General features: G+C 27.6%; 1 protein-coding gene across 4 annotated transcripts in view; it reads left to right on the forward strand.

Moving 5' to 3' along the window:
• LOC111684790 overlaps positions 1–14,192 on the forward strand; it is an 84,977-nt gene extending 70,785 nt beyond the window's left edge. For 3 of the 4 annotated variants that reach the window (XM_046954970.1, XM_046954971.1, XM_046954969.1), the window contains 4 exons: positions 6,397–6,539; positions 9,504–9,660; positions 10,418–10,532; positions 13,420–14,192. In XM_046954970.1, coding sequence (XP_046810926.1) covers positions 6,397–6,539; positions 9,504–9,660; positions 10,418–10,532; positions 13,420–13,575 — 571 coding nt within the window. In that variant the 3' untranslated portion in view covers positions 13,576–14,192. Of the gene's footprint in view, positions 1–1,959; positions 2,429–6,396; positions 6,540–9,503; positions 9,661–10,417; positions 10,533–13,419 lie in introns of those variants that run through there. The other variant, XM_046954972.1, reaches the window with a different exon arrangement.
• The last annotated feature ends 506 nt before the right edge of the window (positions 14,193–14,698 follow it).

Here is a 14,698-nt window from a genome sequence, read left to right on the forward strand (position 1 = left end):
TAAATACAAACATATGTATATTCAATATTAGGATATTAACAAGTAAAAACGTCTTCTTTGGTTGTGACATTATGGTGTATGTTAAACAGCCTATTGTATGTATTATTAGGTTGGCTTACAAAAGAACTTTCTAAGAGAAATTCGAAGAAACTCCTAATAATACCGTTAATTTAGCCAAACACAGAAAAGAAAGATTTGTTACCTATTTAAATTGCAAAATTATAAAAACCACTAACAACATCTAACAAACCTTTTCATACTTTCTCAAATTGTATCAGCGATTGTAAATAGAAATAGTAATCGGGAACAGGATTCGTAGTTTTTATATTTTAGGATTTTCAAATTTCGTAGAATATAAACACATTTTTCCAGGATACATTAAATTACCAAAAATTATGAATTAAAAAGCTGAAAAAAGCTTCCAAATGACAAGTAGTCCGAAGGACCGTTTTAATTTTAGGTATTGAAAATTCAAACAAATTTAAAATTGAAATTTTTTATAGAACTCTGTATGTTGAAAAACACCAACACATATACATTTTTGTTACTAACACTATTTAGAGTCGATGTCGTATCGTTGTAGGTCATAAACATTTTTCAAATAAAATTTTTTGAAACTACAAGTAGGAAAGTATAGTCGGGCATGGCCACCATATAATACCCTACACCATGAGTATATTTTTAACATTTTTATTTTTTATTAAGAAACTTTTATGTTGAATATTACCATAAATCCAAAATATTTAAGCAATTTATTGATAAAAAAATTAAAATTTCTATATGAGGCTTTATATAGGTCAAATATGGGCCGATCCTCGGTAAATTTGGGAAAAGGATATATTTTTAAATAACAGTTAGTTTTGTTGAGTTTCATTGCGATACAAATGATTACAAGTCAATTTTAGACGTTTAAGACATTTTTTGAAGAGGGGTTTGTATGGGGGCTAGGGTCAAATATAGGCCGATTCTTACGAAAATCTGCAGTGTCATTTATACTTATATAAAACTTATTTGTGCCAATTTTTAGAGAGATAGTAGAATATTTGACGTAATTATGGCATAAAAAGTTCAAATCGGGAGGTACGGTTGTATGGGGGCTAGGTGAAATAATGGACCGATTTCAACCATTTTCAATAGGCTTCGTCCCTGTGCTAAAAAAAACATGCTTGGTCCAAATTTCATCAAATTATCTTGAAAATTGCGGCCTGTACCTTGCGCACAAGGTTTACATGGACAGCCAGCCGGACAGACGGACGGACGGACATGTCTTAATCGACTCAAAAAATGATTCTGAATCGATCGGTATACTTAAAGGTGGGTATTGGACCAATATTTTTGTATGTTACAAACATCAGCACAAACGTATAATACCCTCCCCACTATAGTGGTGTAGGGTATAAAAACAAAACGAGATAATAAAAATTATGTTTAATTCTGTTTTTTTTTTTCAGATGCCGGTATTTTTGAAATATTCCATTTGGTATTCTTAGTTGTTACGTGTACACCTACACTTCTTTATCAAACTAAATAGAAAATATTCTCTCAAACAATAATAATCCTGAATGTGATGATATTCACATATTAAGTGTTTACACTTTGCATTAAGCTTCATTTTCACACAACATCCTTTTTGTTATTTAATAATTTTTTTCTCAAACTTTTTTTCTAATTCTTTGAAATATGATTTAAAGGATTAAATATACACTGACAAATCGATGCCAAATCTATCCAAATGTTTACATTAAAAAATAATAAAAAGTAAATTTTAAGTAGGAACATCGGCATTTATATGTTTATCATGCAAGCAAAGTCACTCTAATGTACACAAGTTTAACAAACTTTTTATACTATTGACTATTGTTTTCCTATAAATTAAAATAAATATGTGAAGGATACTTATTATTCATGTACATAATGTTTTTATGTTCATTATAATTTTCTTAGAGTGGCACTGAATGAATGTTACAATAAAATTTGTGATATTATTCGGTTTTTAAATTAAGGATTCTGATTTGTTTGTTTGCTTTGTAAACCACCTGTGATGGTATGGCTGTCGATAGGAAGTATATTCTGTTCGCATGATCCTTTCATCAAATGTCCTTTAAGCGAAAGAATAAAAAGAGGAACGAACACTGACTAGTAGTATCTGAGCTGTTGGATTACATTGCCATCAATGTCAAGCGGCAGCAGAATGTTACTCAGCATGAATTATTCACTCACAATCAGCCAAGTGTCGCAGTTGAACAAATATTCAGTGAGAATAAAAAAGTATCATCCATCCTTGTTGATGCCTGACACTTGACATTGCATGTAGTAAAATACAAAGGACCATACCAAATGATTAGTGTTAACATTTATTATTTTGAGTAACCGGGTTGTGGTGGGTGAATGTTATTTATAGCACAATGCATAACTTCGTAAAAGTCAGGTAAGAGAACTAAATCAAACAATTCTATATATTATTACCTTGTTATGATTCATAATTTATGAATAAGTTCTAGCCAACACCCAATATATTTCGAAGTTTCTGTATACTTCAATAATGGGGATGGTATTGTGTGATTGTGCTCCTATTTGTAACTTATAAGTATACCAACCGTCTCGGAACTATTTTTTTAATCGACTCGATTGTTAAAGTCGGTCTATTATTTCTCGTAGCACCCATACAGCGGTACCTCCTAATAGTGTTTCAATGTTCAACATTTTGTTTAAAGTTCTTCTCGCATAATTGTTATTTGTAGTTTTCCAGATATATGGTCACATGTATCTTCTATATTCTTCAAGTTTTTGGTTAATAATCGGATAATTTAAAATTATTTGGTTAATCGAAATGAATGTTTTTTATATTTTAACGTTTAATTCTTTTTATAGAGTTTTCTTTTCATATAAAAAACTTATTATTTTAAATGATACAAAGAAATATTAAGACGTTCGTTTACAAGCAATTTTTTTCTAGTTTTGCTTTTCTTGGTTTCTTTAAAAAAAAGATTTTGCAACGATTTTAATATACTTATAATAATAGTTATGTTTTGTTGCTAACGATCGAAGGCAATTTCATATAAATTTTAAATTTATATAAGTCATTATGTCAAATAATAAAAATATTAAGAAAAATTAGAATGAATAACATTATTAAATAAAAAAAAATTTTTTTTTATGGAATTTAAAATAATTTCAAGATTTACCTGATTTTTTCTGTGGGGTAATGCCAAATCAGATAATGCGCGTTAATACAAAACATAACTAATATTTGCAGGAAGGTTTGTTATAAGAATGTAACAAATCCATTAATAATACAAAATCTTAAATGAAAATGAGAAACAATATTGTTGACAATTTATTTGTTGTGCAAATACTTTGTTTCAAAATTGTATATGAATTTTGTTTTTATTACAAAAACAAATTGAATGTAATATTTGACTCGGAGTACTTGCACGAGAACTGGAAATAAAACATTAGTTCTTAAAAACCTTAAAAAGGGACATGTAAACTAAAATGTTTACCCCCTTATTGATTAAAAACAATTGATTTTAAAAACGGTTTATAAAACAAAATTTCCATAGTTATATCCCTAATGTACTTGTATTCAAGTACATAAGTTCTTTTGTCTGGATTAAAAATTATTATTTAATTATTAATTTTAAATAAGAAACAATTAGGAACTATGAGAAAATGTATATTATCATTGGGATATTTATAAACCTTATTTAATACTTTATGAATATGTATTTGTACATAAAGGGTAATTTCGAAACAAAATAGGAGGGATTTTAAACACAATTGAAAATTTTAAAAAAACATCCATGGTCTTTGTTGGCAATAACAGAGTCCCATTGAATTCACTAAGTCCTCACTCGTAAGTTTTTTGGTTTATTAAAATTCATATTTTTTAGAGTTTAGAATAATTATTTTACAATGGCATATCAAATAACTAGTTAATATTCTGAAAATATCTACAAATATTTATATTTAGCTTGGGTTGCTATTTTCGCATTTTTTCAAGTATATAAATCTACAGATTTAAAGCTTTTTTTGTAAACAAAAATGTTCTTTAAATCTGTCTTTTTTATATGATTCCATAGGTAAATTTGGGAAATGTAAATCTAATAGATCTAATAGACGAACCACTCAAAAGCAATCTTTTAACATTATGGAATAATGAAAGACAATCGTTAGTGAAAAATGTCTCTCAGTGCACTGTAATTTCCGTATTTAATGTATACGCTCTTGCATATACACATTAGTGTCCGACCGAACGTTCGGGTACGGGTTCGGAGTTCGGAGTTCGGTAAAAAATGAGGTTCGGCCAATGTTCGGTGTTCGGCGAATTTTTTTCCGAACGCCAAACTTTAAATAAAATATTTATTTATCATATTTTTACGTCATCAAAAAGTTTTAAAAATGCTGAAAATTTGTTTACAAAAGTTATAAAACATCCTGGCAGTACAATATATTTCCGATATACATAGGCACAAAACGCCTTTTTAACTGTTCGTTTTTTCGGCAGATTTGAAAAACAGTTAACCAGCAAGTGATTAAAACACTAAGAAAAGTGAAACATTTAATTTGAATTAGTTTCAACCATAAATCATTGATCTTATTTGTAACATTGCAATTTTCTAGGTCCTTATTCTCAAACGATCTAGACATTTCTGTCAGTCAGTCAGTCTGTGAGTCTCTTAAAAGAATGATAGGATTTTAACTATTGTTGCGGATTGATTGGTATTCAAAATGGACAAAATCGGTTTACATTTTGAGATGGCCTCCATATAAGGTTTGCTTTAGAAAATGACTAACGTTCATAACAGGCTTAAAAATACTAGTATTTTTATGAAATTATACATAAATTAATTTTTTGAACCAAAATTTCATATAAATCGGCAAAATGAAATATGCGAATTGTGTTAAGTATTTATATTATACATATTTTTTTATTTTTTTTTAAACTGTAGTTTTACTGAATCGATCACCTTGGATCATAATATGATCATGTATAACAATATTATGATAAATTCAAAAATATCATGATGAAATATTTGACGGTATTTGATCATGTGATATTTTAAAATTGTTACATTAACTATAATATGTTTAGACTACAATCATAATTTTAACTACTACTATGTTTTTTCTCTGCATGCTCTTACAGAGAATTAAATCTGGGATTCAGAATTAGTTGATAATTGACCCAATTGCTAATTAAAGACCCTTTTTCAAAAAATCTTCTGGATGTTCATATTTTGGTTTTAAATGTTATGAATTTATTACTTTTTAATCATAAATGCGTTTTTCATTTAAGAAAAAAGTTTGTGTTCACCGAACTTTGAAAACCGAACAAAGTTCGGGTTCGGCCGAACTTTCAAATTTACCGAAGTTCGGGTTTGGAGTTCGGTACCGAACGAAATTTTGAGTTCGGTCGGACTCTAATACACATACATATATGTACATACGTTCGTTTTCAATAAAATCCGCATAGTAAATTGTATATATTTGCATACGATGTCATCTAGGTAGATTTATTTCTATGTCTTATGACACAATTGCCATTCTTTTAAGCTGCAATCAGTAGAATAGCTGGACATAATGATATCAAATAAATACAAATTGGTTATATTAATATACGGACCTACTATTACTTTAATAATTTTATAATCGCTTTCATTGTACGCTACGCCACTACAGTGGGAATATTAGTTATGCATACATGATTGGTTAAAGTAGTTCTTGAATGCTTTTGTACACATAATTACTAGCAGTAGAGGTACAAATTATAATAATAAAAAAATCTAAAAACTCCACATAGTACTAAAATTTAAAACAGGGATGATATGAGGTTAGCATTTAGCAACATTTAACAAAAGTATGAGCCCCAAAGCCAATACGGTTGTATGAACCGATTTAAACCATTTTTTAAAACGCTTCGCCCTTGGGTAAATAATATTCGAAAAGTCTGAGTCGATAAGTTTACTATAATGTTTTTTTAACAATAAAATTGGGTTTCTAAACACTGGGCGATTTCACAATGTTTTATTAAGTTTGAATTACTTACTTTTAAATAAGTTGATTTCGGTCATTTCCATTCTTAATAATTCATGCAGTTCCGCTTTTTGTTCGTATTTTCTACATTTGTTTGATAAAATGGATTTAAATATTAAATAAATTAATTTATGCACATGAAAAAAAACTATTACATTTTGAATTAAATATATAAATTTAAAAAAAAATAAAAAGCGCTTCTTTTATACCAAAACTAAACTCGTTAAAGTTATAAATTTTTTATAAAGCATTAAGTAACATAAGTCATTGACAAATAAAACAATTAAATATTTTATTTTTATTGTTTTTTTAACCAATATGTTTGGCAAATAAATTTACATTATAACACTTTTTTTGCAGTGAATTGCGAAAGGGTGTTCGATGCATACAAAGCTATACGAGACGCTGCATGGATTTGCAACAGCGAAATCAGTTTAATAAATTATATCATGGCACTAATCAATTCATAAGGGATTTATGTAACAAAGGAGAATTTCAAGATGGTAAGAAAAAAAAACAAAAAATGTTTAAAAAATTATTTCAACCAATTATCCGATTTTTACTTTCATTTTATATCTTAAGTGAGAAAAGTTAAATTAAAGTAATAAAGTCATTCTATTCACATACAAAACATTCTTTACCAAATAGTGTGAACATTTTATTGATTTTCATAAAAAATCGTCGAGTCGATTTGTACTAGCATTACATGTTTCTAGAAAACGGGATAGAATGTTATTTAGTTTTTATTTAACTCCAAAAATTTAACTATAACACAGTACACAGTTCACTTCTTACCTATGTTATAAAAAACTATTTTTTCGATTTATATACTTTTATTTAAAAATATATGCTTTTATACTGCGATCCTCCAGTGCTCACGTCTGAAAGTCGATGTATTAGATGTTATAATTTTGTAACCTACACCACTTCTTAGTTTAAATTATATTACAATAAAAACATGCACCAAATTTTTCGTGCACATCTTTACTTCAACCGATTTTTGTAGGTTACAAATAATATTTTATATCGTTTAATATATATTTTTTATTTCCCATTGAACATACATTTTCGAAAATTTCGAAATTACGTCACATAATGCATTGTGTATATATCTAGGACGACACTAATTTAATAATATCCATTTTCCTTCTTAAATCTGATAAAACAACAAAAACAATTTCAATGATTAGTCATCGATAAGAGAATACTAAAAATTAAAAAAAAAAAAAAATACTACAGCAAAAAAATGCTTTTCCAACTATTTGTTGAGAGAAAGAAGACCCTGAATACATGATTTATTGTTCTTCAATTGCACTTTTGCTATCTGTATCGATGCAATAGCCAGCTGTGGCAAAACTACAATATACTACACACCCACACATTATTTGTATGCAAGTATTTTGTATGTAAGTGAAACATTCACACATACAAGAATATAAGACTGCTTGTGGGATAATATCGACGCCTCCAACCCAAAATATTCTAAGTCGAAAAAGTGAGTTTTTGGTTTTGCGATTTTAAATTTGTTAATTTGTCCTATAAATCTTTAACGGATCGACATTGCATTGTATAAGTTGAAGCCATTTAAATAAAAACAAGTTATGTAAAAGTACTAAGTTTTTCAGTAGAACGTCCCAAACTTTAAATATTTCTTTAATACATATTTACATATATGTGTTTGTTATGTACACATTTTTATGTAAACTCTGAGAGGATCGGCTGATTTGTAACAAATTTTGAAAACGTTTTAAGTTCACTTACAACGTTCTAGTTCTAAGGCATCAATATTTAGTACAAACACTGATAATCAGAATGTTAGCAACTTTACTCTTTAATACAAAACATTTAAAATTTCGGCACAAATATTTTAAATTTCCAATGAAAAATATATAGTATGAATTTAGGCTATATGGACTATAATTTTGATTATAGTTGTGTTTGGACAACTAAATATACATATATTCGAAAATGCATGCATGTATGTATGTCCTATGTATTCGATTTTCTTTGTTATGTTCAAATGCATATACAATCACAACCAAACATATCCGAACAAATTTATAGAAATTTAACTCCCATTGACATTTATCCAGTAAACATTTTCGGCAAATAAAATAATGTAATAATTGCTGAAGACATTCTTTCGATATTTTGGTCAAAATTTTCAATAAAAATCAAGTTTATTCTATCACAAAATGTTAATTATATTAACAATTAGTTTTTCATGAAATTTTTAATTGTAATTTTTTAAATTCATTAAAATTTCACGCGAATTCACTAACAGAATTCTAATATTATTTGGCATTATTAAATGGTAAAAAAATATTCAGAATTTAATGTTAAAAAATCATTCATTTAAGTTTTAAATCTTGGTTGTGATGGCGTAAAGAAATAACTCTCAGATCTTAATAAAAAAAATAATTCTCAGATCACAGTGATACACAGTCAAAAATGCTGAGATTCGTTATATATATTCTACGTTTTCTTACTTTTAAAGATCGTGTAAAAAAGCGCCATTTTGAAGATTTAACTTCGAATAATCATAAGTGTTGTAATTTTCAACCTATTTCCAAATATGGTAGTTTGTTTTAAAGGTACAAGTAAATAAATGAAATTAAGCCAAAATATTTACTATTGTACAAGGTAGTTTAGTATTTGTGAATCAGTAAAATCGATTCACATAGTGAAAAGTTATTAATCAAAATTTTAAAATATTCCGAAAAATTAAGCTTTTCCGCAAGATAGGTAAAAACATAGCTCGAGATCGCTATTTCATTTATTTCTCTCTTTTTTAACTAAAAATCTCGAATTTTATATTTTAACACGCGAGCACAATTTTAATTTGAATTAAATTCACTCGCGAGAGATTTGAATTCGATCGCTATCCGTATCCCGTTTTTAATCATTCCCGTGCAATTTAATAACTACATTCTGTATTGATAACTTTTTAATGTATGGACTTGAATTTTCACATTTCAACATATTTTGTTTATTTAATTTATATTATTTTTTTAATTTCAATTAAGAATAATTAAAATGAATGAAATCGTTTGATATTGTTTTAAAATGTTTACAAATAAACTTGCCCACTTACACAAATGAGAAACTTAAGCTTTTAAATGAAAACCCTTAATAACTTTTACAATATAATAAAGTACATACATATATCTACATATATTTGTATACAAAGAAGTAAAAAAATTATGAAGCAGACTAAAGATTTCTTTAGTATTTGGATGTGATTGTGTTTATAGGAAAATTTTTGAGAATATGACAAATCTCACAAATTTTCCTATAAAGATTTGCGCAAAAAATGTCTATTGGGTAAGAACTTCGCACATAATCACACACTTTTAACCAAACATAAAATATCGTAAAGCATTGTTTTGTGTATTGAAATAAATGAATGTATTTTTTGTGTCCATTTTGTATCATTTACCGGATTTCTTTCATTATCTTTGTGGCAGAATACCTGAAGCACGCTCCTTGCTCCGAAATGGCAAAAAGAGAATTCGAAGTGTGTGCCAACCGTTATAAGGAAACAATGGTATTTTTAAAGCCGAATAAAAATCAGGAAAGCCAGGAGAACATCACCATCAATGAAAACATTAAAACGATATGTTGGTAAGTGCAACCGCAAAATGTTAAAATAAAAGAGAAAAAATAATATTTTTACCCATTAGATTTGCCTTAAATAGTTTTTTTTTTTTGTTCACTAGTAGTTTAAAAAATTGATGTAAAATTTGATCCCATTCGATTGACGGGAAATATATTAGAAGGTGTAAATGTACAAATGTATTTTTATATATTTATATGAAAAATAAATATTTTAAATATAAATAAATGTGATAGCTTTTAATTAATTCATATTTATTTATGGGTCTATTACAATGAAGATGGGGTGAAACAGAAGAATAATTTCTTGCCAAGTGACCCAACTTTTAAAATTAATGTCACCGATTTTGATGAAAAAATTATAAAAAAATATAAATATTTATTGGAAACAATGAAAAAATAACTATCTAAATTATTTTGAAAAATTTTTGCTAAGACCAATAGGTTACCCACTCTATATAGCACTGAAGATTTGTGTCTGGCGTATTATTATATATATATTGTAAATTATAACCAAATTTTGGTCTATTCGTTTGTAAAAATAATTTTTCCACTCGTTACGAAAGAAAAAATTTAATTTTTAGTTAGTTATTAGATTTATCTAATATTTAAAAATCGACAACTAATTGCAGTAAATATTAAAATAAAAGTTTTTCCATATTTCAAAGGAAATTTTCTTATGTATATACATATGTATGAATATTATAACTATATTTTACATATACTCAAACTTAAGACTTTAATATATATTTATTTTAATTTACAGCTCCATTAATGAACTTGTCGATTGTTCCGAAAATGCTGCACGAAAAATATGTGGTGCCGATGCGGCAAAATTTACACGCGAGTTAGTCGATAAATACGCCAATAGCTTAACAAAGGTTAGTATTTTTTATGTCACACAAACATTTCATTACATCCCAACAAACACATAAAATATGGTTTAAAACTAATATTTAAGTGAGTGTTATTTTGGAATTATGTAATATCAGTGTCCTTGATGTTATTCTGATATGCACAAGTATATCGACAAATAGTCAATTCATCCGAAAAAGAGAGTGATTTCCTTTTAGGTTTAACCACCTGGTTGATTATAGTTCGTCACGGGTATACTTTTTGTAAACGAGGGTGAAGACAATAGTTATTTTAGAAAGTGGACATTAAAAAACAAACATAAGCTTTTTGCTGTCTATTCGTAAACTATTGGGTGAATATTGACTTACTCCTAGGACACATGTTAAAATATCTGGTCACCTGCACAGACTGTGGCTAGTGTTAACCCTAAATAAAATGTTTAATATATAGTTCGTAGTTGTCCGACCGGACAGCTGAGTAGCTTTAAAGTTTAAAAAATACACTACTATTAAACTCAATGATAACATAGGGTGAAAACGTGTGTCTGGGAGAAAGTTCAAATGGACAAATTTTCAAATAATAAAAATTTCGGAAATCAAATTTAAATTTGAAAATATTTCTTTATATAAAACAAATTTGTTTAGTGAAGAGACCTACCACAAAATGTCTAAATTATTTCAAAATAACCCACGCCTAGGAAAGTACCATTTTAAAAAGGAAAAATATATAACTTTTTATAGAAGGAACCATAAAACTTCGTAAATATAAATGTTTGATAGGTATATTGTACAATGTATATGCATATGTACATTAGACCGACTCACTCTGAATGGGAAGTCTAGCAATGACCGTTCGTGAGCCAAATTAAAAAAAGGTATTTCGGAATTATACATTTTTTTAATTTTTGTTTTGAAGCAAAATATTTAATAAGGGGGCTTAAAGCCGCGTCCAATGATGTATTAAATATAAATAACCGTCTGCTCATAATTGCCTAATTCCAAAATATTTAAAATTGTTAGGTTTTTCATAAATAAAAAAATGTATGCACAATTTTTAAAATTTTGCGCACCACTAGACTTGATTTCAAACAACCATTCAAATGATACCACATATTGTATATTTTCTTTAAGAAATACTGTAAAAATTAAAAACAATACTAAAAAGGACTAGAAATATTATGTGAACCATTATAAAACATAACAAAGATTATTTGAAGCTGGGTTAAATATTGAATTTAACATGAAAAATCGTTTTCCCCATACGATATTTTCCTGAAAACTGTCCAGCTCACGAATGGACAACATTAAACCCAAAATATTTTGGGTAACATAACAGCGAAAATTTTCTGAAATAATTCTTACACTTCATAAGAATTTTTAACGAATTTCTAAATTTCTTTTAGACATTTTACAGAATAATCGGCAAACTTTTTGTTAGACTTTCTGCACATTTTCTGAAGAATTAATCGATTAGACTTGTGTGCATTTTGTCGAAAGGGAATTTCAGTGTTTTTTTTTTCTTTTTTACTTTTTAGACATAAAAAAGAATAGTGAAGAATTATATCCGATAAATCTGCACATAATCTGAAGAGAACCGTGTTTGTAACTTCTTCAGACAATTCCTTTAGAAATTTAACAGAATAGTCTGCAAATTTTCTGATATTTTTGTCAAAAAATAGAATTCCAAATTTATATAAAAAAGTTGGTATTAATATTAATATCAAATGAAGCTGAGAACCTCTACTTCAAAATAATGTGATTAATTTCAATTCATCAGGTTTAAAAAAGAAATGGAAATCTTAAAGAAAATTTGTCACAAAAAAGAAGTTAAAAGTTTTTGTATCAAAAATGAGACCTTTTTAAATTTAATTCCTTTCTCATTTTTTTGGTCAAGTAAATAATATAGATAATGTACAGATTCCCAGCTTATATTTGATACTAATATTAACATTATACAATACATATAAATATTTTAAATATTCGTTTGAAATTATAAGTTCTTTAAACTTTAAAATCCTTTTATAATTTTATTAATTTTAAAAATAATCTATTTCTATTCTATTTAAGCAGAAGCCACGAATAATGGAAGCTTATTAAAATTAAACCATAATAAATTATCATGTATAAAAATAGTTTTCATCAGATCATTGATCAGAATAGTCAGGCCCTTATCTTATAATTGATTGATATAACTGATCTTATAATTGATCAGTTTTTTGAACGAACTCTCGGACATTTTATCAGATATTAATTCGACATCTATCAGACTTTCTTATACTTGATCAGACTTTTCTACGATCTGTCAGACATTTTATCAGATATTTGTCCGACATCTATCAGACTTTCTTATATTTGATCAGACTTTCTTACGAAATGTCAAAAGAATGTCAAACGTGGCATCAGACACTTGGCTGACTTCAATCTGGTTTGTCAAAAATTCCTTTAGAATTTCCCCAGGAATTTACTTCAGATTTCGTACCGAATTCTGACTGACAACTCTGCACAATTTTCCGAATTTCCTCAGACAAAGAGAACCGAATTCCAAGCAACCTTTAATACGAATTTCGTAACGAATTCTGACGGAATTCGAATACGAAATCGGCAACTTGTGCAGTCTGTCGGTACCGATTCGTTACGTTGTTTAGTGGGTACACATGTACTTATATTTGCACAGTTATATGTTCATATATTGAATATGCATCCGAGTACAATAAATTGTAAGAATTTGAGTATACATACATTTATACTTATGTATGTTCATGAACATATAAGTGTTGCATAGGAAGAAGTGACCTAACCCAATTGGTTACTTTTTGTTTCTGTATAGGTATTCTTTCACATAGTTTTAGCAATAAATCGTATAGTTGTTCTAACATTAAACCTCTGGTGTTTCATTCTTCTTTGCTTTTTTCAGATTTACTGCGAAGATTTCACACGACATCCCGAAATTTGTCGCAATGGTGATGGCGATGCCGGTATTGCCTTACATAGTCCTTGGCAACTTATTTTTACTCTAACAGTGGCACTGTTCGTTTTGGTGGGCTATCAACAAACCACACTAACAAGATAGACGACACATTAGTTGTCAGTATTGTTGCAAAAACACAAACTTGCAGAACGTTGTTGGAAGTGCGATGAGGTCAAAGATATTGCGTTGGTTGAAATATCTTAATGATGTATGAATATTTGTTTTTTGAAAATGATATGTGGCAACGGAAATAGTAATACGATTGTTTTTTCATTGATGACTGGCTTTACTTTGTTCGATCAACGAATAATGTAATTTATTGACTTTAAATATCTCCCTCCTACACAATTATTCTAACCAGTCAATTTAAATGCAATTCCAAAATTCCTTAAACACTTGTGACGAAGAAAAGCACCAACCAAACTACCAATCAGCCAACACCCACAAGACAAATTATTGTGCCAGCAAATACATATTCCAATAATATGTTTTGCTTAACATACTAAATATGAGCAATTACTAATTTAATTATATTTTTAATTATTTTTTTAGAATAAAATATAAACCTAAATAAGAATGTATGTACATATGTATGTAAATTAGTTCAACATATGTGTGTATTTAATTATATTCCTTAACTCCTTGACAGAGATTAGTGAGCCTATCAACCTTCAAAGTTTTCGAATTTCTTTAAAATACATATTTGCTTTAATTAATAATATTCGTCATAAAATATGTCAAGGCAAAATGTGTGCTTTCGTTTAAACATTTTGGCAAGATGTATTTATGTATGTATATTCGATTATCTGATTTGATAATCTATCCAAAACGAAAGATTTAATCGACAATTTTATCTAAATAAATTTACTATCTATTCAGTATAATCAAATCTTTAATCTAAAACGTTGTTCAAGCCCTAGTCGTTGATAGTAGTTAGTTAAGGATTATATATTGTATATGTGAATAAATCCATATCAACAAAATTTTAAATGTATTAAACAACTTAAAAATATGTTCTATATAAAAATCATGTACAATTTTTAATTTTAAAACAAGTTCTAGATATAAATTATTTTAAGACAAATTTTCCACTTTTTGTTAAAACAAGTTTTATTTTAGTAAATTAGATGGGTCATTTTTTTGATTAATGGTACTATTAAAATTATTCTATCGTTATTTTATTTTTTTTTAATATTATTCGTTTTTGGCAGACATGTGTTTTTAA

This window comes from Lucilia cuprina, chromosome 6 (assembly GCF_022045245.1).
Source record: "Lucilia cuprina isolate Lc7/37 chromosome 6, ASM2204524v1, whole genome shotgun sequence".
Taxonomy (NCBI): Eukaryota; Metazoa; Arthropoda; class Insecta; order Diptera; family Calliphoridae; genus Lucilia; species Lucilia cuprina.